The sequence below is a fragment of the Falco peregrinus genome, chromosome 5 (genome assembly GCF_023634155.1).
Source record: "Falco peregrinus isolate bFalPer1 chromosome 5, bFalPer1.pri, whole genome shotgun sequence".
Lineage (NCBI taxonomy): Eukaryota > Metazoa > Chordata > Aves > Falconiformes > Falconidae > Falco > Falco peregrinus.
In genome coordinates, this window is record NC_073725.1 from 20563735 (window position 1) to 20589575 (window position 25841).

Sequence of the window (25841 nt, forward strand, 5' to 3'; positions counted from 1 at the left end):
GTAAAAGCAAAACATTTATTCAAGCACAAAATTCTTTTAATCACAGTATTTAACCATTTGGCATATTCAGATCTTGGTTCCCAATGAGAAAACAGCAGTGCTTGAAAATTATCCTAAAGGACTAATAATACATTTCCAAAAGGTGGCCTGTTTCTATAGTTACAATGCTTCTTTGATTTTTGACCAGCTAGATTTTCACTGCCTGAAAATATATGCGATGGGTTATGCATCAAGAACTCCAACCGTTTTGTTAAAACCTGAGGGAAAGATGGTATTTTTGTTTCAAGGCCTGATCTTCCTAGCAGAGGACTTCCAGTGCAGGTCTGGCAGATCAAAGGTATAGAATCCAAATGAATGTGGACATCGACAGAGATAGGGCTCCCTAAGTTTTCAAGGAGAGAGAATATTTTTGTGGTCTCTGTGGGATGCCACAGCTTTGCTTCCTTTTGATGACGATTGCTGGAACATACTGCCAGACATAATGATTTTTGATATTACCTAATTTGCACAGCAATGCAAAATTATGGTTCTGACACACTTCATATTTTATAAATCCTCTACAAATTCAGTTATTTTTTAATCTTGCTAGGCTTGCTGTCGAGTTGATGTTTAAACCTGTCTTTTATGTATTCTTAATGAATCTAAGTGAGGATGTAACTGATGAATTCAGGCATATGTGAATCCATGTGATGGTGTATGAAATCAAAATTTAAATGTTACGTGCATACATTTTCTGCCTAGTCCTTGACACGCTGAACTCTTGATAAAGTAGGATGTAGAAAATGCATTTTCTGAAGGTTATAGAATATTATTTCTAAACACACTGTGGGTTCCTGCACTCCTGGGCAAGGGTAAAGTTTGGTCCTTGAGCAATCCCTAGCCATGACTTAGTTTTCCACAAAATTTTGATAATAATGAATTAATTGAATGGTGTGGAATTAAGAACAAGCATATAGCACCGGTCATGATTTTAGTTCATTGGCATTGTTCACTGTTTTTTATCGTTGTTTTAAAATGTGGTTTAGCCTTCCTCCTTTTGTCCTAAATAATTGTGCTAGTAAACTACACCAGCAGAGGACCATGCACCAAAAGGTGACAGACCCTCAAATAAGCTTCACAGTGCTGCTATGGTGAAAGACCATTATTAGCCACAGAAAAAAATTCTTGATTCATTATAGTAAGCGTTATTTTTAGATGAGTGAAGTCAGAAACAAGTGAGCGACTTGCCTGAGTCATACACTTATGTCATAGTAGGGAGATGTCTACAACAGAGATATCCTGGCTCTCATTCTTTGTTATAAGAAAAAGGTTTTTTTCTGGAGCACACTTGATTCTGACCTGGGCCTGCCTGTGACTGTTGTCCCCTTCAAACTCCCTGCAGAAACATCTTGTGAGACTCTGTCTCAGAGGAAAGAGGATGGTCTTTGACTAAATTTGACAAGTGCCTACTTTCTGTCTTCCCAAGGGAACTAAAAGAGAAGATTCAGCCTGAGATCTTAGAACTGATCAAGCAGCAACGTCTCAATCGACTTGTGGAGGGCACCTGCTTTAGGAAACTCAACAGTCGGCGTCGACAAGGTACAGCTCAGGCTGCCTAGTCTGGCTTTTTATTGTCACTTTTGTCTGAAAGTTGAGATGAGCAATACTAGTTTTAGTGGCAAGGTCCTTGGTTGTAGTGCTTGACTGTTTTTACTAGGGGGGCATCTGAAAGCAGATTTCCTAGTTACACTTGCAGGCTTTCCTGTGTTTTCCTGGAACTGGTTTTGGCTTCATCACACAGATCATCTGGAACAAGCCCAGCATTTGACAAAAGTCTCAAGCAGCAGTCTTGCACTCTGAACTCAGTATTTTGATTTCTGCCTGGATGTCCAGGCTTCTTGTTTATCTCAGAACAAAATCTCTGCCTGTGCAGGAATAGCACATGAAACCTGGTGTAGCCAGAACTTGAATCTGTCAGACTTGGAGCAGCTTTATATATGTGATGAACTCATCCTGCACCCCTCCCTCTAGTACTGCCTGTCCTTGGGTTTTGTCTTATATTACCATATACATTAAATATATTATGGTGTTTAAATATACTTTTAAAAAGCACTTAGATCAATTTGTAATTTGTGTACCTTCAGATGAATACTTGATTGACATGAGAAGATTATTTTCCAAATCCTATGAGTCATTGCTCAGTGCTAGATTTGCAGCTCATTTTGTACAGTCACATTCTCTATGGCTCTTCTCCCCTCAGAGAGGCAGGCTTCTTTATCTGGACGAAATAACAGGGACATAGTGTAAATTCAGCAGATTAATTAGAAGTTGTTTCTAAAAGTTTCCCTTTAAAACCCTCATTTTGTGAGGGTTTTAAAGGGATTTCCATTTGCTTTCTGCTGTAGGTAGAATACAAATCAGAAAGTTACAAAAGCTAAGAGTAAGAACTGTCATAGATAAGTATTTGAGACTTTCCCATCAACTGGGGAAAACTGCTTTCATCACAGAGAGAAGTATCCCTGCAATGCCTCCTTCCTGAGAAACAAGGAAGCGATTTTCCTTAATGTAGGGAGGTTATTTTGGAAAATGTCAAAGCCTTTATGAAAGGGTTGAGTTGCAGAAAAAAATGTACTGCAGCTTTATAGCTGTCAAGCTTAACTCTGTCAAGCCTACGAACACCTATGAAGCCCACCGCACAGAGTTTAGGGAAAGAGCATTAATATTCCAGTGTGACTTTCTATAAAGACTTTATAGTGAGGCACACGATATGTTTTTTTTCCCTTCAGCAGCATATTCGTGGAGTGAAAGTAGCTAAAGTAGTCATAGTTTGGTTTGGCTATCAGTAGTGAGGGTTGTTTATTTTATTCCTCTCAGAGCCTTAATCCTAAATGACTGAAATTCTAGGGAAGGAGCAGGGTTTGTGGCAAATGTTCTTCTTTTAGCAGATCTCCAAGAGGAAGGTAGACTGTTTATTTTATTTTCAGCTGTTGTTAGTTCATGATTTATAGGATCAAAAGCCTTAGGGGGCATAAGTTGGTTCAACTTACATGTGTGGAGTTGAAGTTAAATATATATATATGTTTAGAAAAAAAAAAAAATCAGCATAATCTTCTGGTCCAGAGTTGAGCAGGTTGCTATGTATCATGCCATGGAGTGAATTGTATAGGCCACCAGATTAATTGCTTTGATGTCACATTTATACAGGGCCAAAAAAGTTCACAGTTCTTTGGAAACAAATAAAACATGTGGCCATGCCTCAGAGGACTTGATCTTCTCTGAAATACATTGGGTTTTGTCAGATACAAGCCCATATAGAATGGCATGTTTCCACATGCCCTTAAGAGTTGTGTGTGGCTTATGTTAGACTCCCTCTATTCCCTTAAACAGAACTGTAAATTTTTCCCCTGGGAAGGAAGGAGAAGACACAACCGTTACCGAAGATAATGATCCGTAAGGCCACCAGGACTAAATTAAGTACGATCTAACACTGTGTGATCTAATGAGGAACCAAAGTATGGGTTGTAAACACAAGCATATTTGATATATAAGCCATTCAGCTGGGGTCCTTTTTTAGTATGTACAGTGCCTGGCACAGTCTAACTAGCAAATAGTGGCAGCTGGCACAAAGCAGAAGCAGCTCTCTCGAAATCAGCCTTTGTCCTTCAGGATCTCCAGTACCCCAAACAGGGCAAGCTGTAAAACCAGGGCTGTCCTGATGTCAAGAACTAGAAGATGAAGTAAAGTGAACGGAGGCCAGAGGTTGAGCTTAGCGATACTAAACATCGGGATAGTCAGCCTTTCAGATGATTCCTCTGAATGTCCTGATAAAAATAGTACAAGTCCCAGATTCCCGAGTGTGTCTTCTGTTAGCCTTATCGCACCTTCCCATCTGCTGTCCCCCACCCCACCTCTGTGTACGTGCCCTGTGCTACGGGGGGGTTCAGGAGCCCTGCCACCTGCCTGCCGCTCCAACTGAATTCACTTGCCGTGGAGCATTGCAAAGGGTCGTGGTCCGTCCAGGTCAATTAGGAGCTGAAAGAGAAATGGGGGGTGCTGTGGTGCATCACGATCTGCTTGTTATGTGGCAAACAACTTGTAAAAGATCAGGTAGGTGTTATACTTCAGTATATATACTGCTTCTTTTACCTTTCCTATGATCTTTTTCCCCTGAGACAATTCTGGAACAAATATCACAAATATTCGGATTGTGCAAGAGGAACCTGTACCTGCCCTACACAGGAGAAGCTGAAAGCATTAAATTGCCCGTTTAAAAAACAATTAGTATGCATTACCCCATGATAAAGACTCCAGAGCAAACTTCTGTTAAGACTGTTGTTTGAACATGTGGTAGGACACACATGGTTAGTCACAGTAAGTTGAAAAAATTGACTTACAAAAAAATGAGCAGGGAGTTTACAGCCTCTTACGGCCTTTTGAGGAGAGGTGAAGCACTTTCATATATACTTGGCATTGGAAAGCCTCCAATCCAACAGATGATTCACTGGGGAGATGCTGCAGATTAAGCTGTGAGGTATCTGGGCTCAGATCTCTGCCTTTTGTGTTTCAGCACAGGATTATCGTATCGGCAGGATCTCTCTGTACATGAAATTCAGAAATACCGTTGTTGTCCCAGCAGGATCCTTAGCACTTCCGAGGAATACATGGCCTTTCCCTTGCAAGGTTGCATAGGAGAACTGCAGTACTAACTACTCCTGTTTTTATTAAGTATTCTTAATCAGTTGGAAATGAAGCAGTAAAATCTAGCCTGCCCTTCTGGTCATTGTTCGCCAGCAGATCATGAAGCTTTGCAAATCCCCACTTTGTTCCTTGATTGTGGACATCAGCTGAAAGACAGACCTCTTCAGCTTTCTCCACCCCTAATTCCTAAAAGAAAGGGGAGAAGACTAAAGCAAAAGCCTGCAAAGCATTTTACAGCCCCAGAGTTATTATTTCCAGTAGAGCTAAGTAGGAGATAAAGGCATTTTATTGAGAATAATAGATACTGCTGATGCTGTCATCCAGTACATTTGTAGTTATGTTGCTGGGTACACTCTTAGAAATAAATTCCCCTTTTAGCTTTATAAAGATTATAGAGAAATTGCATGTTTTTGAAGTGGTTTTTCAGCCAAAGAAATTGCACAGCAATTTTTGGAAAGGAAGGAAAGCCTGGTGATACACACCATTAAATTAAAAACACAAGACAGCATGGAAGTAACCTGGAAAGAGAAGGCTTAAATTAAAACAAAAAATCAAGTGAAGACAGGTTTTCTATCTCTTGCTACTAAGATAAGTAATTCACAGTTCTGAACAAGAACACACACTTTGTCTTTTTTCTGCCAAGCCTCTTTGCTACTGCTACTCCATCCCACCCTCTGTAGTCCCGTAAAAAATAATATTCTGTGAGTGCATGACTTGCTGAGAAGAACTGATTAACCACCAGCGTTGCCACAGGTCGCTTATTTGCCAGTCACTTGCAGGGCTCGCTGGCTTTCAGCTAAACAGTTAAAACCAGTTAGAGTGAAAATGTGTCACTACAGTTGTATTAGAGAAAGGCATCACAATGAAAGAAAAAGAGTGGGACCATGTACATATATCTAAAATCTATACAAACACGTATATTTTCACTGGTACGTTCGTAAGTGTGTTCTTGCTGCTAAATCTGAGGAAGATTTTCTTTGAACAAAAAGCTTATTTAGTAATCGAGAACATATATTGGGCTAAAATGTGTACTCAGACGTTTGTCCATGTGTATCTGAGCTGTTTTCTCCCCAGATTCTAACTATAGAGTACTTCTGTACTAACCACAGCACTTCTTTACCTGGGATAGCATAGTGAAGGGCATATGAGTCAGTGGCCATTAATGCACGATGTGAATGGCCAAGCACTCTGTAGCCCATCAGCAAAATGTTCTGTGCTCTACTATTCAGTCAGTTTTTAGTATTACTCTTCCAGCCAAATTGTAGCCAATTTATATTTTTTTTTTACCCTCATCTGTAATATTTAACAATGTGCTGCAGTATATTTAACCCACTGGCTGCTCTAGCAGTTACCTGAAAATCAGAACAATTTCTTTGTAACCTTTTCAAGTTAAAAAAATGGAATGATTAATTCTGTTTCCCAAAGAAGAATCTCTAGCACTTTAATTTGATTGCATCGGTGGTCAGTGAGCTAAAAGACATAAAGACTCACAGGAAAGAGCAAATGATGTAGTGTCCGAAAATTGCAATGAACTCACAGACCCCCATCATCTCTAAAGACTCTGGTTAGCGACTGCCCTCCCTACAGTTGCTTGCTCTGGGGAGTTTTACAGAGGCAGGTGGAATAACACTGGGTACAGAATAAGAGTTGTAGCTCATAGAAGGGGCTTAGGCTATAGGGCAAATTCGTAAGACTGGCCTAAAACCAAAACAAACTCCACTCCTTCCTGAACAGACGGTTGCCCCACTCCAGCTGTGCACATACACACGGATCTGCCAGCTGTGGCGTACAGGGTCTGTTGAGAAATGCTGGTCCTGTCTTCAAAGCCTCTTGTGGCACTTCAACTCTGCAGCCTTGGGTTTAAGAGCTCTGGAGGGTTGGGTAGTAGTTTTTCTTTGTTTTAGAAACACCACTTTCTAGTCATGGTAGAAAAGAGCTGCTGCTGCTGCTCTTTGTTTTGTTTAGGGTTTGGGGTTTTTTGTTTATCAATTTAGACCTGAAAGAATGTTGGCCACTTCCCATGTGCTGTTCTGTAATTAGGATTTCTGCACCCTTTTTGTCAGTGGAAGCAATTCAATATAATTTTTACTTTGACTGCAGGATTATTTATATACTACTTTTCCAGTGAAGTTGTGTTCAGTACCTGCACTACAGTAAAATAACATGCATCTTCTTTAAAACCGTTCCCCTCCAAGAGACTGAGATCTCATAGAAGTGGGTTATTGTCTGATAAACTATTCATAACAATATGTACAGCTGAAAAAACCCACCCCAGATGGCAAGGCTGATGTGCTTGTAGAACCAGGGCTTACTTCCCATCACTAATGTGCTGATCGCCCTCCGCAGCCTGGCTGGTGCAGTCATTTAGCGGCTGCGGCTGAAGGAACCTCATTAGTTCCATTTGTAGGTTTCATTTAAGGGTTTCTCCCCTTGACGGCAAGGCTGTGGCACAATAGCAGTTATTAGTGAGCCCACAGGAGAATCACGCCAGACATGCTTCAAGCTACAGTCTGTGGCTATTAGTTTTTAATTAACCGTGGGTTATGGGGAATTACTGTAAAAGGCTCCACAAGCCTTCAGAGCTAGGGTTTCTTCCCATAAAATCACCCCTTCCTAAAAATGAAGACATTTTCACTGAGGGGATTTTCCTCTCTATTATTGGAGCAGGGCGTTGAAACAGGGCCAAGGTTCCCAGAACACTGTCATCTGTAGGACATTAAAGAGCCAAACTTTTTCAAACCCTTGCTAATGACGCCAGTGCCATTTGTGCTAAACTGAAAGGAATTCATAGGATTTTTGTGGGTTTCAGTTACACCATCTTCCTGGCCAGGTCACTGAGAAGGTAGTGAGGCCATGTTGACTTTTATCAGGAAAAAAATATTGTATTAATCTTAGAATTGGAAAGGTGTATTCCTTTGTACAGCCTGATAAACAATGAGGTTGTAGCTAAAGCTGGGCATGAAAGCCTCCTGCTACAGTTCCTAGAGGCTTTTCTTTAGGTAGGCTAGGGGCATGATGGTCTACCGTCAGGTTCAGTGGGGTATATTTTTTAAGCATTGGGTTTTGATACGGTTCTGATAGAGTTTCTGTAAAAGGTACGGATCTAGAAAACTTTCACACATATCCTTCTGAGCCACACGAACTGTGCAGTGAGTTGATTTTGTGTGTGAGCTCTGCAGGTGAGAGTCTACTGAATGCCAGCTCCTGCTTGCTCTAGTTTCAAATCCCTATGAAAGCATTGCAAGTGGGGTTTTACTCTTTACCCCATATCGTGCAACGCTGTATGTACTGCTTACAGTCCAAGGATGCTTGTATTTCAGCAGCTCTTCTCATATGCGTCACAAAACCATAATCTCAGGTGCTTTACCATAAATCATTCTGTACTGTGCGTGCTTGGGGAGTAGATAACCAGAACCTCTCCCGTTGTCGTTTTGAGCCTTTGCCAGCCATTTGTGAGGTCTGCTGAAACCGTGCTCTAGAAGGGTCTGCACAATCAGAAAGTGGTTTAAAGTGTGTAGGGTTTTTTCCCCAAATACTTTTACCCGCCATGACAAAGAAATTTAAAATGGCATGCAGAAGCCCACTTTTGCCATTCAAAGTTGAGTTGCCTTTCTCTGTGTTTTATTGCATTGTACTTTAAATGGCTGGCCAAGGGACCGGAGAGTGTCTTTTAGAAAGAAGTTGGGTCCGTGAAGCCAGAGCCAAGAAGTCCTTCCTTTGCTAACACCCCAAATGAGCTCACGTATGCTGGCTCTGGTGGTTCTACAGCTCCTTCAACATTTTATCCAAACTGTGGCTCCGTTCGCTCCTGGCAACTGCAGCACCATGGGGCTGTGTCAATGCAAACGTTTCCCCTAGGTTGTCCCCTCTAGTGCTGCTTGTCACAGCCAGCATCAGCACTGCCAGCAACAGGAGCAGCACAGAGCCCGAGAAGCCCTCTGCCCCCACCCCAAATTGCATTTTAACATCTAGCCCTGCTCTGAGCTTATGGAGATTTATAGCTTGAATGTAACAAGATTGTATTTTTGACAGCTTAACATTATGTAATCTATTTATTAAATAGAATGTTCTTTGACAAGGCCGGGTAACTTCGCTCTTGCCATTTCAGAAAGGGAATTGGCAAGCACCGCCCTTGCACGCTAGGCACCATGGTGGCCCGGCTCTGCAAAGGTGATGTTCTTCACAGGAGCAGATTTTATCAAATATTAAGGGGCATTATATGCTGCAGAGGTGCAGCTGGCAGGAGATGTAAGTATACATCTCCTAGGAAGGACTAAAACGCAAAGTGGAGTGTGGTTGCATGGGGTGTGACCATTCAAAGCACTGAGTTATCTACAGGACAAGGGAGTCAATGTCTGGTTTTAAAATCTTTGCTTGTTTGTTATGTCCAGTCCCTCCATAAATATGGAGGTGTTCTCCCATGTCTATAAAAAGGCATGACTCATGATTTTTTTAAAGTATGGGATATTTCAAATATATCAGGTTTTGGGTGTCCCACACAAGACAGCTGGCAGGGCTTAATTTTCACACAGTGCGTGCTAAAAATGAAGCTTTTATGGGTACATCAAAGTTATCCACTCAAAGCAGTGGTTACTTTGCCAGTCTTCTGCCCGTGAGGGTATAAAATACTGTGTAAAACTAAGTCAATTGTTTCTTGCTAGTATTTATTTTTGGAGCCAGTGATGAAGTCAATAAAAAAAAATAGTAGATTAATGCCAGTTTCATTTAATAAAGTAAAATTACTGAGCAAAGTCTCTGCCCTACTTTGCATGCACCCCACACATTCCTCCTCCTGAGAGAAAAAAAGAGAGTCCTTCCCTATAGTGCCTTGTTCGAGTAAGCTTTCTCCTGTGCTATTGATAGTGCTGATGAAGACATGTTAGTGACCTTGTTTAATGCATTTATTTTTAACAGACAAATTCTGGTATTGTCGACTTTCACCTAATCACAAGGTCTTGCACTACGGAGACTTGGAAGAAAGTCCCCAGGGAGAAGTCCCCCATGATTCCTTGCAAGATAAATGTAAGTCATGCACAAAGATTGCGCTACTTTTTCTTCTTCTATGCTAGCTCCTTTTTAGAACTTGTAGTAGATTTGTCTTAACATGGGACATTAACAGCTCTGTTTATGGAGATAGGGAGCAGAAGACATTTTTCCTCCTGCATTCAAACACTGCTCTCCTGGTTTTGGCAAGTGTGTGAGGACTGAGCTCAGCTTTCCAATGAGTTGATAATTTCATTCAGCTTGGAAATGTCATGCCTTTCATGGGGAGGAACACAGTTTATTTTTGTTGCTCATCTAATTGCAGATGTCAAATAAAAATACTTAGGCACATTCAGAAGAACCTCCTGTCCGTGGAGACAGATGTTTCTTCTGTGGCAGTCTAGTGACTGGAGGAGAAGGCTGTAGGGAGTGGACTTAGAGATGACACATTGCTATGAACAGTACTGAGAGGATGTCACCATTACTGTGTACCCAGCTGGGAGAGGACGTGCCTCTGTGACAACTCCTGCTGGGGGATTTATCAGGATTTTTTTTATGGATAAAAGTAATTTTGGAGCCCTTCAGAAAAATAAGACTCTTGTGATAATTTCTCCTTTGTTCTTCAGCATGAGTTGTAGAGGTTTAACTTGCAGTCCTGGGAAAGTTTGGGGTTTTTTTATCATAATGACAATAATGACCAGTGTAGTTCTGTCACCTGAAAGTGACTTCAAGAAATCAAGCACTGAATAAGGAATAATTTCTTTTGTTCTTTTCTGAATCTCCATTAGTAATAAATGCCATTCTTGGCATTATCAGATTAGACATGCTTGTACAAGTATTTCAGTTCATAGCTCCACTTCTTTCATGGAATAGCAGAAAGACTAATTTTTCAGAAGTTGGAAATTTTACCAGCCTGAAAATTGAGAAAAGAGAAAATCAGTGATTTAAACTTTTTTATGTATTAGTAAGACAAAGAATTGTTTCTGTTTTCTGCTCCCTCAACCTGTCCCCAGGCAGCACCTTTTAAAATTTCAAAGTGCTCCCAGACGCAGCCTGTCTGATGCTGAAGCCCTGGCAGTTTGCAGTCACATTCCCTTGTTTTCATTGCCTTACAGATTGCCTCAAGGATGTTTCATGCTCTTACCGCAGTCTTGGCAGAATGTAGGACAGGGGCTCACATTGCTGCATTGGCACTGGGGGAAGCTGTTTTTCTGGACAAAGCTTAGAGAAATAGCCCTTGAATGTTACAGTAGCATCAGAATGACAGAAGAAGAATGAAGGTCACTCTAGAACTGCAGGCACAGTCAGGAGACCAGCAGTTCACAGATTTGTTTGCTTTGGGCACGCTTCCATGCTCAACCCCCCGACCCTGACTGCTTCATCTTGCATTTGCATTTTCCTTAAGCTCTTGAGGTCAGGAAGGTCAGTATCCCATGGGGACAGAAGGCTCCTGCTTTATAAACCGCTGGACCAGACCCACATGTTCCCTGTGCATGCCTGCTGGCAGAACAGATACTGATGCAGTTTGGGAAAGACATGGTTATTTCATCACTATCTCAGGCTTCCAGGCTATGAAAGTTAGGAGATGTTACCACAGTGCCATCCACATTAGAGTTTAATTAATTAATTGAGAATATTGCAAGACACAAGATTATCAAGTGGCACTATTGTTTGAAACATGTCAGGCCAAACTAGCTTGGGAATTTTACAGAACATGTTCCAGAAATGTTCTGGTGCTCTTTGGATAGACTTTCATAGAATTCTGAACTATTAAGGTCTGAACGTGATGACCAGATTTTCAGCACATGGGAGCAGGTCAACAGATGAAGGCAAATAGGTGGTTTAGAAGGGTAAGAAGGACCAAGAAAAGCAGCACGGGGCATTTTGTGTACTCTGTGCCAAGCTTGAATAGCTAGTATCTATCTCCAGAAATAAACGTGAGGCTTTTTAACCTTTTCGCTTCTGTGAATGTCACCCCTCTCTTCAGGCTGGCAGAGTTAACAAGCTGTGTAGACTCCAGCTGGGACAGAAAGCAGCTGCCCCCTTTCTCAGGGCTTTATCTGTTGTCAGCATATCACATCTGTGCTCACACCCCCCAGCACCTTGTAGTCAGCTTCTAATACCATCTGAAGTCTTTGTTTCTGTTTTTCCAAAGCAAGGAATAAGCCAAGTTCCAGATAAATAAAGAGCAGGGTGTCACATCGGTCTGTGATCTCCCACGGTAACTGTATTCCTGATCACAGATCAAATGTATGAAACCTGGAGAAAAGCTGCCTTGGTTGAGAGATCTAATTTGAGAAGAACCTACTGTATGCAAACAAGAAACTGTTTTTCTGGGCACCTTCAGTGCATGGCAGGAACTCTGTCTTTGTAAGAAGACCTTTTACCATCATTGCAGTCAGATATCTCCTTTACTTCCCAGTTTGTCCTACTTGCTCTTGCCTCTCAAAAACAACATCTCTTCTTGACTTGTAGGGTAGTGTCAGAGACACAAAAAGTCAGTAGGGCCACAGCGTGAAGTGCTGAGATTAAAGGCAGGAGAGGCTGAGTAGCAAAGGGCCAAATAACTTCTGTTGCTTTCATTTTTCATGCCAAGAAAGTCCGTTTTAAAGTGTCTGTTATATCCCATAGTATCTATTTGACCATAGCGCTGAGGTAATCTGCAATAAAATACACAGTGTTGCTGTACCCAGTAGAAGAGGAAATGCATTTCTCCTCTCCAGTATTTCTATTAGAGGTTGTAAAGAACTGGGCAGTAACAGATTTTCATATTATTATGCTGTTCTGTATCTATGATGCTTTTCCACAGCCACAGGGATAATGGATCATTTATAGATTGTAGAAACTGTCACTGACCATATCGTCTTGTGGAGTATAGAGATTCTCCATAGTGTAATTACTGTTGAAAAATTGACTTCTACTTGAAACTCAGAGAAATTTATCTTTATGTTTTAGTGACCTCACTCTGTCAGTCTGAGTGGCAGCAGTTTCCAATATATTTTCTTACCTTTTTTTTCCCCAGTGATTTCTGATCATTTCATATTTTAAAGCAATTAGAATGGGTCATTCATTGTAAGCCTCAGTAGTCCTTACTCCTGTTAATAATCAGAAAGCAACTGTAATGCTGATGGGAGTGAAATAAAAACTATTTGAAAAATTCGTACAGGTAGTAACAGAAGGACAACAGCATCAAGTGAGGTATGGTCCAACTTGCCCAGCATCCTCTCTTCAGCAGAGTCTTCACCTGGAGGCCTAGCAAAGAGCGGCACAGTGCAGGCTTATTACATCAGTAAGGCAGAAAACAGTATACATTTTCTAGATACATAAGTATGCATAAAAGCTGTCCAGACATAGGTACACGCGTCTGTATGAAACATGCTTACCCAAAGTAGTCTCAACAGGCAAGAAAAAGCATACTCAGATTTTTATACAGATGCCTGAAATTTTGTCAAGACTCAGATTCCTATTTTAGTTGTTCTCTTCCAGTTTTCTTTCTTACAACAGGCTGGAAATGGCAAAGGAGGTGGTAATTTTAACACATCACTCTGGCCACTTTTTAGACTCCGTAGCTTTTGCACACCGTGGTTATAACTAATGTTCTGGGTTTTGCATTTGTTTCTTTTGAATGCAGTGCCAGTGGCAGATATAAAAGCTGTTGTGACTGGGAAAGACTGCCCTCACATGAAGGAGAAAGGAGCTCTTAAACAAAACAAGGTATGGTTCTCAAATTGTTATGAACACACATCCTGCAGAATACAAAGCTTGTCAATTCGACCTTCCCTGAAGTAATACAGATATTTTTCATTCCAGCCTGCCACCTTTCTGTGTATGCACACGCACTTTGCTTTCACCTCAGACCAGTTGAGTTGAATTATTGGAACAGGCTGCCCTCCTTTACTCGGACTTCATGGCAGATGTGCATTGTGACATGCCCAGCGCACATTAGGATAGCCTTTAGTAGTGATGTCTTTTACCTCTAAAGCAAAGCAGTTTTGTCTGCTGCTGCAGAGCAGGCTAGCAATGACTGTTGGTACCTATTCTTATATAGTCTCTGATAAATAACTAGTTTGTTCCAGCTGTATTCTCTGATGAGCTCACATTCAGCGAACACTGGTATGTGCTATAAACTGCAGTTAATGTCCAGCTTCAGGTCCAGTCAGGTAGAAAAACAACTGCCAACAAAAGGATGTAAGGTAAATGCTGGGCAATTAATGAGGTGTATAAGGGTGCATTCAGCAGTGCATTTGGGGAAAAAATGTGTAGGAGACAATGGGCAGCTTAAATTAGATTTATGCTACCTTTCAGAGTTTCAGATCAAGAACTGTAAACTGATAGCAGGGCTAAAACTGTACAGTGGCAGAATCTTGCAGAATTTTTGTTAGTCAGAATTGCCACCACGGCAAGAAGAAATCAAGTTACTAGCTACGTTTGGCATCTTTAGCGGTGATGGTCTTCATACCATGTCGTATGAGGTATGTTCATAAGTCCTCTATCAGGTTGTGTTGTCTGACCGTACAAGAAAGAGCGAGACTCTTGTGATGTTCAGTCAGATCTAGAACCACACACCCTGAGGTCTGGGAACCATATCAGAATTTTCAGTTACATGAAACTGAGAAATTTTGGACCCAACCGGAGATTCTGATGGGCAAAATAGTGAGGTTAAGAGTTCCTGCTTCAACACTTTAGAAATCAGCGTTCAAATAAATACTGGAAAAAACACTTCTGATGGGGACCATAGAAAATGAAAAAGCACTGACAAAGCTACATCACACAGCTGTTGCATCTTCATAGCTGCAACTTTTCTTTCCTCAACTATGTGCAAATACACAGAGCACCTCTTGCAAATGCATATTGCTTGCATTTGTCTCTCGTATACATGAGTTGCTTTAAGTCTGTCAGGATACAGTCATCTCCTTTCCACATTGGCTTTACATGGTTGGAAATGAAAAAGTCAAGCCAAGCAAAGCAAAAAAAATCCCAGGAGTGTTTTTCCTTGTTGATTTTTCTGAATCAGGGCACTAACACACACATGCACACAATAGATTGCATACAACTCCTACCTTGTGTTACAGTTGAACATCAACAGCATTTGGCTGGGGCATTTATATGATGCATATAAAGTATTTTTAGTACATCCTTGTCTTAACACTCATATGTCCGCACAAAAAGGAAAGATAGGAAGACGGAAAGCAGTGGGTGGCAGTGATGGAAATGTGTCATCTTTATGGAGCAGTAATGTCTAGATAGTATTTAATGCTAAATAGCGATGCTGTAGATCAGTTTGTCCTCGGCTGTCAGCATCGTCCCATTTCCTCAGGTAAAATTGCTTCGGACTGGCATAAAACTTGTGGCTGAGAATGTGAAGTTCAGGAGCTGATAGGTAGCATGACTGCATCTGTGGCTGGAGCATTTCCTTTGTGACCCCGGCAATATTAATTTTGAAGTTTTTACTGTTTCTGGTGTGGGGTTTTTGATTATTGGGTTTTTTTCCTTCTTCGATTTCTTGTTTCTTCCCCTGGGAATCACAGAATTTGTGAAATTAGTTGTCAACCCAATCAAACTGTCATGCACAGTATTGCAATTACTTAACTGACATCACAGGAATAACATATCATTGTTTACAGAGTATCAAATTAACGTGGACAATGAAATTAAAATTAAAAAGGAAAAAGAAAAAAAGTCAGACACAGAATGCAACTGGGCTGAGTGTGGTGTATGAATTCTTTCACTTGAAATTTCACAATTGGTGATATTTTTTTAAGAGGCCTTTTCATCTTGTGTTTCTTTGTATGTATATAATGACCACCTTGATGTTTATTCATTGGCAGAAAAGAAAATTGAATGGCAGAATGCCACTGCCATGAACATAGCTGGAATTGGCAGAAGGTCCATAATAAAGGCTTCAGCGTCTCTTCATTTGCCGGCACATGGCCATTATTCTTCCAGCGGGACCATTTAGAAATAAATAAGAGTTAAACTGAATTGGAATTTGCATGCCTATGAAGCTGGAATGACTTGATAGGACCAGACTTGAATCCATTGTTGTTCATCTCGCTTGTGGTTTTAAATTAGGTTTAATTTTAAATTCTTCATTTCTGACTCTCGAGTAATGTTAATAAATTTCAAAGAAATGAAATATATTAGATTTTGCAGCCTTCAAAACAAAGCAGGAAAGAAGAATTTGGAAAAAAAAAATTGCCATGTATTTCTAAGTGTTCTCCTATCGCCCATTATTTGCTTATGTGTCAGGCTTCAGGCTTGGTACCTTTTGAGTCAGCAGAAATGGTTCTGCTCAGTTCCCTACTGAATGCAGCTTCTCTTCTCCTTTTGACTTCCTGTTGGTTGAACAAATTCTCTGTTGCTGCAGACAGAGATAGTTATCGGGAGAGGGGGGGAATCTTCTGGCTCTGGCAAGCAAACTTAACATGGCTGTGGTCTCAGCCTTCAGCAAAGACACAGGTGTTTTGAGGCTGTTGGTGACAGAGTAGGCAGAGAGTAGTAAGGTCAGTGTAACTGCGTGAGATCACTCAGCTGTAGGCACCCAAAATGCCTGTTCATCACAATTTGCTTGTCTCTGGTCCATGCGAGGGGCCAGTGGAGGCTGGACGAGAGAGAAGCTCTGGGTGTGGGAGACCAAGCTTCCCCACACACCTCCTACAAGCTTTCCCTGCAGAGTTGTAACCAAGGAGTGGGAAGTGTCCAGCCAGCAGGGGCAGAATCTTTTTTTTCTCTCTTTTCAGTGAAGCACAAAAGAGAGGTATGACATGGTTCCCAGTACTGTTACCATTTTGACAAGCATCTACCAACATATGCAAGGGTGGAAAGCATTAGAAGTGTCAAGGGAGTGAGTTTAGCAGGTTCAGGTGGGGGAGGAGGAAAGCAAAAGAAAGGAAGGAGCAAGTTTGGAGGAATGGGAGAGGGGGAAAAAAAACAGAAAGGAAAGATAAAGTGGTGGAAAAGGCAGGAGTGGAAAATGCCTTTGAGAAAGGTTGAGGACAGACAAGGGAGGAGAAGACCACAGATGGCTGATAGACAATGACCAGTTTTCCTTTAGGAATTGCCAGTTCCTTAGAATCACCTGGCATTGATGGGCAAGTAACAAAACCGGGTGTGGGTGCCTGACAAGTCAGCCAGCTCGACCATGGAGACCACCATCAGTGTGGAGGGCCTGCCAGTTGGCAACTCCAGCTCCTTGCACTTCCATTTTCCTTGACAGTTTGCTGTGCGTAAGGTGACAGAGATGTGGCACCTGGAAGCTGTAGTTCCTAAGCCTTTAGTCTCCAGAGCAGCCAGCAAAGAAACTGAACTGGAGCCAGGGCTGCTAAACTCCCATTTTCCCCCATAAAGGGAAGCTTGGTGCCCTAAGTGTAGCCCTTTCTCGTTCTTGGCCTGACCAGGAATGACCAAACCCATGGCTCCCTGCGATATTCCTCTTTCAGGCAGGGTTTTTCTCTTCTCTCTTTGAGGTGAACAAAAAAATGCAGTCCCTTGGAATTTCTCAAAGGACAGTTATACAGGGGACAGGCCTATTGGGTTGTTGTTGACCTTCATGAAATTCAGGAACATCATAGTAGAGCAATACAAGCAGTTTTTTCAGTGATAGGTTTTATTTTCACCACCTCAGTTGCATGACTTGGCATGTTCTGTCAGTAATTTATAACACTCTGTACGAAGATAATGCTAGGTTTGTGTGGGCAGAGGTAAATTTGTTTCTGTAACGAGGGACATCACTCTTAAGTTGTGGCTGAGAGACATGCCTAAAACACAAAAAGGCTCTTCTGTGAGCCATGAGCCATTGGTTTGCTGAGTGCACCAGCGCTACTAGTATCTGCAGGTTCCGTGGGGATTTAACGCAGACTTGTCTCCTGTGGCCTGGCAATACAGCAAGTTGGACCCGGTAACTAAATTCAAGGAGATTAAGGGCATTTCCCATGAGAAGCCTGATCTCTGATCATCCAAGATAATCCCTAAGGATTGCATGTTTTATGATTCAGACTCTGTTCTTAATCACACAGTTTCAAAAATTAAATAACCCTTACTGAAATCCAAAGACCTATGTCTGTTTCAGACCAGGTAGTCAGGGGTAGACAGCTAGAGCGATGTCTGTGCTGCAGTCCCAGCAGTCAATTCTTCTATTTTAAAACTTAGTGTAGGAAATTTAAGAAGCCGTGCTCCTCTCACTGCTGGCAGTGTAAGGACTGTTGTCAGCCGAGAGTTAGCAGCAAAGGCAATCGGTGTTATGGGGCTCAGGAAGCCAAGAGGCAAAAAGATCAGGACATATGATACAGATCACAGTTAGGAGTCAGCACTCTCCTTTGTAGCCAGGTCTTTTTTTCTGCAGTTATAATATATTTTCCTTTTTTTCCGTATCAGCTAGCTTACAGGTTGTGAAATCCTTGTAAGGGTACTTGTAGCGATGCGTGCAGTAACCATAACACAACATCTTTGCATGCTCACTGCTGGCCAGTGGAAGTTCATTATTTTGTCCAGGCCTCTAGAACCCAGGTCCAGGTGACCTTTAGGGAAGGTCAGTGCTTGATGAATTCACTTGGGCACCTTTGAAATTCCAGCTTCAATGCTGAGGAGAAAAAAGATGAGGGTTCTTAGGGTTCTTTCCTTCCCCAAGGTTCATTTAGGTCTTTAACTAACCCAGATAGTTCAGTTTGACTGAGGCTGCTGATTCTGGTTCAGGTAGAAACAAAATGACAGAAATCTCTTGAGAATGAATAATTCAATAGACTTCTAGCAGTGAGAGAGCATGAGTATATGCCAGGAGATTAACTGTCCTGGCAAGATTTTTGACACAGGGAAACAAACCTTGCAGAACTTTGCAAGTTTAATCTCTACAAATTGGAAGAATAGTGGGTCTTCATGAAAAGTTTGTTGCAAGTGCACTGTTATGTATTATATTGATTTCAGTCCTCACCGTTGCCTAGCTCAAATTTCAAACTCAAATGCTAAAGTAATCCATGACGGTGTGAGCCACAGGCAGCACTGAGGGGGGTGAGTTTGTGTTGACTGAAGCATCTGTGGTGGGGTTCTTGCGGTGCCAGTCTGTTGCAGTGATCTGGTTCTGCTGCAGCTTTGGCTAGGCAGGAGAGTACCATAACCTGTTCTTCCACTTGTTTTGGGGAATAAACAGTGGGAAAGAAAGACGGACCTGAATGTATGAATGCCTCTCTCATGCAGCATTAATATGTGTTTCTTTCTATTGATCCAGGAGGTGCTGGAGCTTGCTTTCTCTATACTGTATGACTCAAGTGGCCAGTTGAATTTCATTGCTCCAGACAAGCATGAGGTAAGTCAGGTTTGGAGTACAGAAACTTCTTTGAAGCCCTCTGAGTTGCTCTATGGCAGCAGAGAGCTTTGTAAGAACGTAAGAATGGTCATCTTGGCACAGAGTACAGGTCCATCTAAGTCTGTGTCATGTCTCACAGCAAGCTAGAAGCAGAGGGATTAGTATGGGAGCAAGACCTTTTGCAATTTTCTTGCATATCCTGAGCCACAAAAGGAACGTGTTTTTTATTCGTATGTCATCGAGCAGATGGGCTCCAAATTAAAGATCAGTATTTCTAAGCCCTACTAAAATATGAGCCATAAGTAAGAGAAAGAGAACTTGGGCAGACCTTGGAGTTCCACAGATGTTACCATTTCCTGGTGTAATAAAGATTTCTGTTGGTCTGCTCTACTCTAGGCTCTGGAGGATTTTGCTGTGTGTCCATTTTAGTGAACTTTAGTTCAACGCTGATGATTTGTTCAGCCAAGCTCTTAAAGAATCACTGCTGTCCTCAGCTCGCTGCCACCATCACTGGGTCTCAGTTTCAGCCACAGACTTGTGTTCTGCAGAATGGCATGTCCCCTTATTCTTAGTTTCACATTGCTGAAGACCATTCATGACAGGCGATCGTAGAAGGTCCTCCCTGTTGCGTCTCCACAGGGGAGTGTTTTGCAACAGGTCTCGCTTACATAAAGACGATGTAAATACCAATAGCAAGGCAGAATGACAGCCCCTTTCCTGCTCCCTTCTCTTACTTGAAAACACAAGGAAATGGACGTCATTGGCTTTTGGAAGGTGGTGGAACTAATTTACCTAATTACGTGGAAGCATTGGATGTGTTTCTCTCAAAGAACTTCCAAGTTAAGATCCAGCAGAATTCACTATATTTAGGGGGTTAAAAAAAAAAACGTTTTTCCTTCTCATTTCTAAAGTAACAAAAGTTAGTGTTCCGTTTGCACACTTGTTTTGTGGTATCGTATTTGATCTCCATTCAGGACACTGCATTAATATGATGGAACACAGAAGAGTGCATGAAATTTCTTTACAAGTGAAGTGTATTTAGTTACGCAGCTTCAACATTTGCAATTCTGGAGTAAAATTTTCAAATAGATGTTAATTTTAAGGAGAGGAAATAAGGTTATGCTCATTAGGGTTTTCCTGTGGATTAATATTTGAGTGTCACTTTCAGGTATGTTTACTCCAGAGAAATATTTGCTGGTCAGTTTTCATCTAAGAGAAAGCTGCAATAGGATCCCAGGCATAACGTGCCGTTAGAGCTGGAGCTCTAAGCAAAGCATGATTGTCTTCATCCTCTGAACTGAACATATGTTAGATGCTTTCTCGTAAAAATTCTCCAGAAACTGAATTCTAGACTCTTTCAACTCATAAGAGCAGATGGTCATGAAAATCAACGAATTTTTCAGCCACTTGTATCTCAAATGTATCCTATAGCAGCTACAAGCGTATTTTACTGCCCTAAATGTTCAAAAGCTGCTACTGCACCCCACAGACGGGCAGTAGGGTTGTGAGATGCTTTAACCCAATTGCTCGTGATTGTTAACACACCTATTATCTTTATTCCTCTTTTTGATCTTGTGCAGCTTCTTTGAAACAAAATTAGTATGTTAAAAAAAACGACCGGAGGCAAGAGTCTGTGCTGCTACTTGACAGTTCCCAAATGAACGTTTTTAAAAGGGCATCTCACTCCCCCTGTACTTTTCCATGGCCTGCAGAAGAGTGAGTTCTGATTAAGGGAAAAAGTACAAGTGTGCAGAGGAAGCGCCAGAAGGAAAGGCAGTAGCATGTTACGAAGCCCGTGACTCTTCATCAAAGTAACTGGGCTGCCTGTTGGTAGAAGCGCTAGTTTAGCGGCATTGTCAGCTTGGGAGATTCGGTGGGTGACATCTCAAGATTTGGAAGGCTTTTTGTGAAGCGCCAGGAGTGATGTTAGTACATGACAATTTCAGGTCAGACTTACAGGGTGGGTTGTTTTTTTTTAAGTACTTCTACCGTCCTCGTGATTGTAGAATGAGGTTGGAATGCGAGAATCGAGTGTGTCCTAAAACCAAAAATTGAACTAAGATCATAGGATAACTCAGGTTTTAAGGGACCTTGGAGGTGTCCCCAGTCTGACCTCCTGCTCAAAGCAGGTCAGCGATGAGCTCAGACCAGGTTGCTCGGGGCTGCATCCCCATGGATGAAGCCTCCACAGCCTTTCTGGTTGTCTGGTTCTACTGATTTGACTCCCAAGGTATTTCTTTAATAAAATCTCATTACTGAACCGATATCATTGAGATTTGGACCTCATTCTTGTGTACTTAAGTTTGGCAATACCCTTAGCCATCTGTTGAAGCTTACTGCTAGCCAGAGGATTCAGCACTGTGAGATCACTCCATCGTATTTGTTTTGCATTTAAATACTAATAGCTGGTTTCAACTACATAGCAAAAAGGTGGATTAATCTTATCCTTGATTTTTGACAAAGAAACAGATGAGGGAGGCTATAATTAGGTTTCATTGGAGTTTTATGAAAATGAATCGGTGGTAAATTAATTTTTCAGTGGCTCTTAGTCTGTTTTGCATATTAAAAAGAAAAAAAACTTCTGAATGAATGCCTCTGTTTTTCCACCATCTCATTAGGATTTCTCTCTGCTCGAAATGTACAGGAGTTTAATTAGATGCACTTGCCAATATAGAGATTAGAGAGGAAGCCCCTTTTCCAGGCCATTGCACTCATCTGAATTGTGGCCAGGATTTGGCTTCTGTGGGCCCTGAATGAGTTATATCTGGAAGAGAACAGAACTGCAGTTCTGCTTTCTGGCTCGCTGGGATTCCTCCCCAGAGAAAGCGCTGGCCGTACTCACTGAGCAGGTGATGGATGATTTACGTCAGGGGCTGCATCTGTTGAATGGATGCTCTGCGCTTCTGTAACCTGAGCAAAGCCTTTTTGCCTTTCTCTTGCTTTCCTCATAGTGATTTCTGGGAATACTCTCCCAAAGACAGATTTCAAGCCGATCGTAAAAAAAAATCTAATCTGTTCAAAAATAATTACATTTCTAGGAAAGTTTCTTTCTTCTCCTGATGTTCTGTGTACACTTCACAAAAGATTACATGCTTCAAGAGTCTTCAGTGGCACGCTTTGGCGGCATGGAATAGGCAGGCTAAGTTGTTTAGTTAGTACTCGTTAGCAAGGCAGCCTAAACCCTAAAGTTTCTTCTGTATAGCTGACCTCGTATTAAAGGTGCTGCTTGGCTTACCGACACCCTGGGTGAAGTCCTAGCTCTGCCACTGTTTTGTTACCGACTTAAATGGGTCGGATTTCACTTTGGATGTTGAAGTGTGTTAACAGTCCTATTTTAAAAATACACCCTTTTTCTGGATGAAGACACGTACCCCAAGATGGGGGTTTCTCTCTCTTCTTTAAAATAATCCTCATTTCTGCTGTGGGATGAAGTCAGCCATGGCTATCTTTAAACTTGGCGGTGTCATGTAGCAAATGGTCAGCTAAATTTAACATCCATTTTCTGGCATGAAATCTAGCAGAAGTATTTGTAAGATAAAAATGCACTTACGGCTGATTTAATTTTCTCCTGCAAACTAGGACACAAGTTCATGATTGAAATCTTTATTTTTGGATGATAGCATTTGAGTACTTCTGTTCATAGTTGAATAAATGGCTTGTAGTAATAAATGAAAGGGACTTATTTGATAGAAGTTGACTCTAGCTCACCAGTCTCCGTTGGGTTTGTTGCTGATTTAAAAGGTTATTCAGCCCGTGTTAATCACAAGCTGTCAGCTGTTGGGAAAGATGGGATCTCCTATTAGGAAAAAGCTAACAGTAAGGAAGAGGTTTTAGAGGCCAGTTCAGCATTTGCAGCATTTAGAATTACACCAGGGTAGCTTGGAATTTAATTTTTGTGAAGGACACAGCATTGGCTGATTCTGCAGTTTTCACAATATGTTATTTTGTGTAAAATAGTGGTAAAGTAGGCATAGATACGTGGGAGCCTATCTTTGTGTAGGTCAATTGATACCACTTAACCTATAGGAAAGCAAACCATGATAAAACTAGATGGTCGGTACAGAATTTCTTACACAAAGAATCGAGAAGGATATGGGGTGGGATTCAGTTCACCTAACGTAGCTGTCTTGGAATTAAAAGCTTGGTGTAAGATAATCAGGCTTTTTCTGTAAGTACTGGGGAAAGAGAAGGAGAGGTGGCAAGGAGGTCTCTTCAGAGGTTCCTTGTCTTAAGTTAGGTATTGTTCTTTCTCCCATAACTATTGAGGAGTATTCAGCAGAAAGTTTGAAGGAGATAGCAACTAAATACTGTCATTTCTTCCCATTTTTAGGGCATTGTTTTTCCATTTTGTGAGCAGCTCAGTGGAACATGCCTTCTTCATGATATGAGCTAATAAAATGAATCAACCTCATTTTAGGTCTCTTTGTAAGTTGCTGTGGGAGCAATAACTGTAGAGGACCAAGCCAGACAAGCAATTTGTGTATGGAATGTCTATTAATAATAGTTTTTATCTTTTCCCTGTGCAGTATTGTGTATGGACCGATGGGCTGAACGCCCTCCTTGGGAAGGATATGTTGAGTGATCTGACACGGAATGACTTAGACACGCTGCTCAGCATGGAGATAAAGCTACGCCTCCTTGACTTGGAAAACATACAGATCCCAGATGCTCCCCCACCAATCCCAAAGGAGCCCAGCAACTATGACTTTGTTTATGACTGTAATTGAGGTTGCCACTGAAACTTGATTCAAAACTGGAAATATTATAACTGGAGAGAGATTTAAAAAAAAAAAAAAAAGAAGAGTGTGAGGAAAAAAAGAAACCCACTCGTGCACCTTGGATTTTGGCTTTGGGGAGGGGTGTAGAAACACTTGCATTCCTCTCTGTTCCCTGCATCCCTTCCTTCCCCATTCCCATCTTCCCCATTGCTCATCCAAATCCACATTGCTTTAATTAACTTGTAATTGCAGGCCATCGGCCTTGCTTAAGGCAAAGACTTGCCACTAAGAAGCACCCTCCCAAGGACTTTTTTTACATTTTTAATACTGGAAGAAACATTCTTAACTAAAGGACATTGTTATCAAACTGCGTGCCTGTGAAACCCACTTGGCATGGCAGAGGCTTTAACTGGAAGGAGGAGGGAGGTAGGGAGCAGAAGCAGCTACTGTAAGCAGAAGATTTTCCCAGACACTCCCAAGAGTCTGCTCACAACTGAATCCAATGCAATGATGAAAATCGTTAACTGCTTCCCAGTGCTTGCACCATTCGTCACTGTCATTATTCTTTCCACTGTCACCTCGACTCTTGCCACCAGCCTTCACCCAACTGATCGGCTCCCAGAGTGGAAAGTCTGCAGGTTTTTGCTGTACCATACGCTGCAATGCTGCAACAGCTTTTAACTTCTTTTCCTCCCAGCTTTTAAATAGCCCCACACTGGCAGATCACTTGCACAAACTGTGTATGAAGCCACTAGTGTGTCCCATCCCTATAGTGTTCCCTAAACCTCAGTTGCCTCTAAAATTGGCTTGTTGCTATTTGAAGTGATTTTTATTTTCTTGGTCCAAAGTTCAACAGTAATTTCCACAGATTAATTACAACTGCCAAGCATCCAGGTTTACGTTGTCATTGCTACAGTGTTAGAAATTTGCAAGGGATTTTTTTTTTGTACGGGTTCTGATTTTTTTTATTTTATTTTGCCAAACAAATATATTTAATGAAAACTAATTTCATTGTGAGTACTTTTGGGGGACAATATTTTTACTTAATTTCCATTTGGAACATTTGCCCTGAAGGGAAAAAATATTTCCCTTCAACTTCACTGTTGAATAAAAATCTGAGTTGTGATGATTCTTGGAACTTTGTTTTTCTTCTGAAGTTGTCTTCTGTTCTTTATGGTTCCTAGCAATTCTGAAGTGTTTGGTAGGAAGAGGAGAGGGAAAGGTGGAACTTTTCTTGTTTTCTTGTTTGTTTGTTTGTGGTGACCAGGGTAAGATATATCCAGCGGTCTCCATTACCGTGGGTATGTGAGCTATCCTGTGAGAAGGACCCTTTGTGAAATCTGGGATCACAGCATGCTGATGTGCTCATGGTCAGTTTAAGGCCGCTGCCTTTACGGTGTTTGTTGGAGTAAATGTCTTTCTGTGTTTGTTTCCTCCATTGAGAATGTTTTTGGCTGCAGCAGGTGGGTACTGGGGAAATTTGGGCTTTGCAAGATCGATTCCCTCCCTCCTCATATTCTTCTAGGTATTTCACCAAGTTCAATATCTCTTCCTCCAAAAGTGCTGGGTCTAGATCTACAGGAACCCACCAGCCCTTTCCCTCCCTCCCACTGTGCACATGCTGAAGACAGATGTTGGTTTGTCCCAGTTCCTCTCCTACTCAGATCGGCTGACAAAGACTGTGAAGGGGTTTTATCGGACCTTGTGCTAGTGAGAAGCCTGGAGGGTGGTTCAGTTTAGACAGATGCAGAAGATCTCAGCTGAGGTGACCTTTGCTCCAGCCAGCCGGCAATGGGGCAAACATCCTGACGGACCTCACACCAGGTGAGAAGAGAAATCATGTCCTGCAGGTGCAGCCAGAAGAAGGATGAGGAGAATGTATGGATTCAAGCATGAGGGTCCTGAGGGCAGTGCCTTCCTGAAGCTGTGTTTGCAGTATTTTAGGAATGCCTTGCTCTGACAGATAAGCACGAGTTGGTGTAGGTGGTAATGGATGGTAAAATAAGGGGGGAAAAAAAGCCTCTTGAGTTAAACGCTGGAGTAGGAAGTTACAGTGGCCTGTGGCCTGAGGGAAGATTCAGTCTGAGTGAGAACAGGGATGTGCAACGTGGGATGTGGGAGTCTGAGACGTTTTATTCTCCAGAGCCTTGGAGGCACTGCCTGCC

General features: G+C 41.7%; 1 protein-coding gene across 5 annotated transcripts in view; it reads left to right on the forward strand.

Annotated features, from left to right (window-relative positions):
* ELMO1 (engulfment and cell motility 1) overlaps window positions 1-24814 on the forward strand; it is a 311529-nt gene extending 286715 nt beyond the window's left edge. For all 5 annotated transcript variants that reach the window (XM_055803695.1, XM_055803697.1, XM_055803694.1 and 2 more), the window contains 5 exons: window positions 1466-1578; window positions 9592-9699; window positions 13292-13374; window positions 18881-18958; window positions 23485-24814. In XM_055803695.1, the coding sequence (XP_055659670.1) occupies window positions 1466-1578; window positions 9592-9699; window positions 13292-13374; window positions 18881-18958; window positions 23485-23685 (583 nt within the window). In that variant the 3' untranslated portion in view covers window positions 23686-24814. The remainder of the gene's footprint in view (window positions 1-1465; window positions 1579-9591; window positions 9700-13291; window positions 13375-18880; window positions 18959-23484) is intronic.
* Window positions 24815-25841: the final 1027 nt, after the last annotated feature.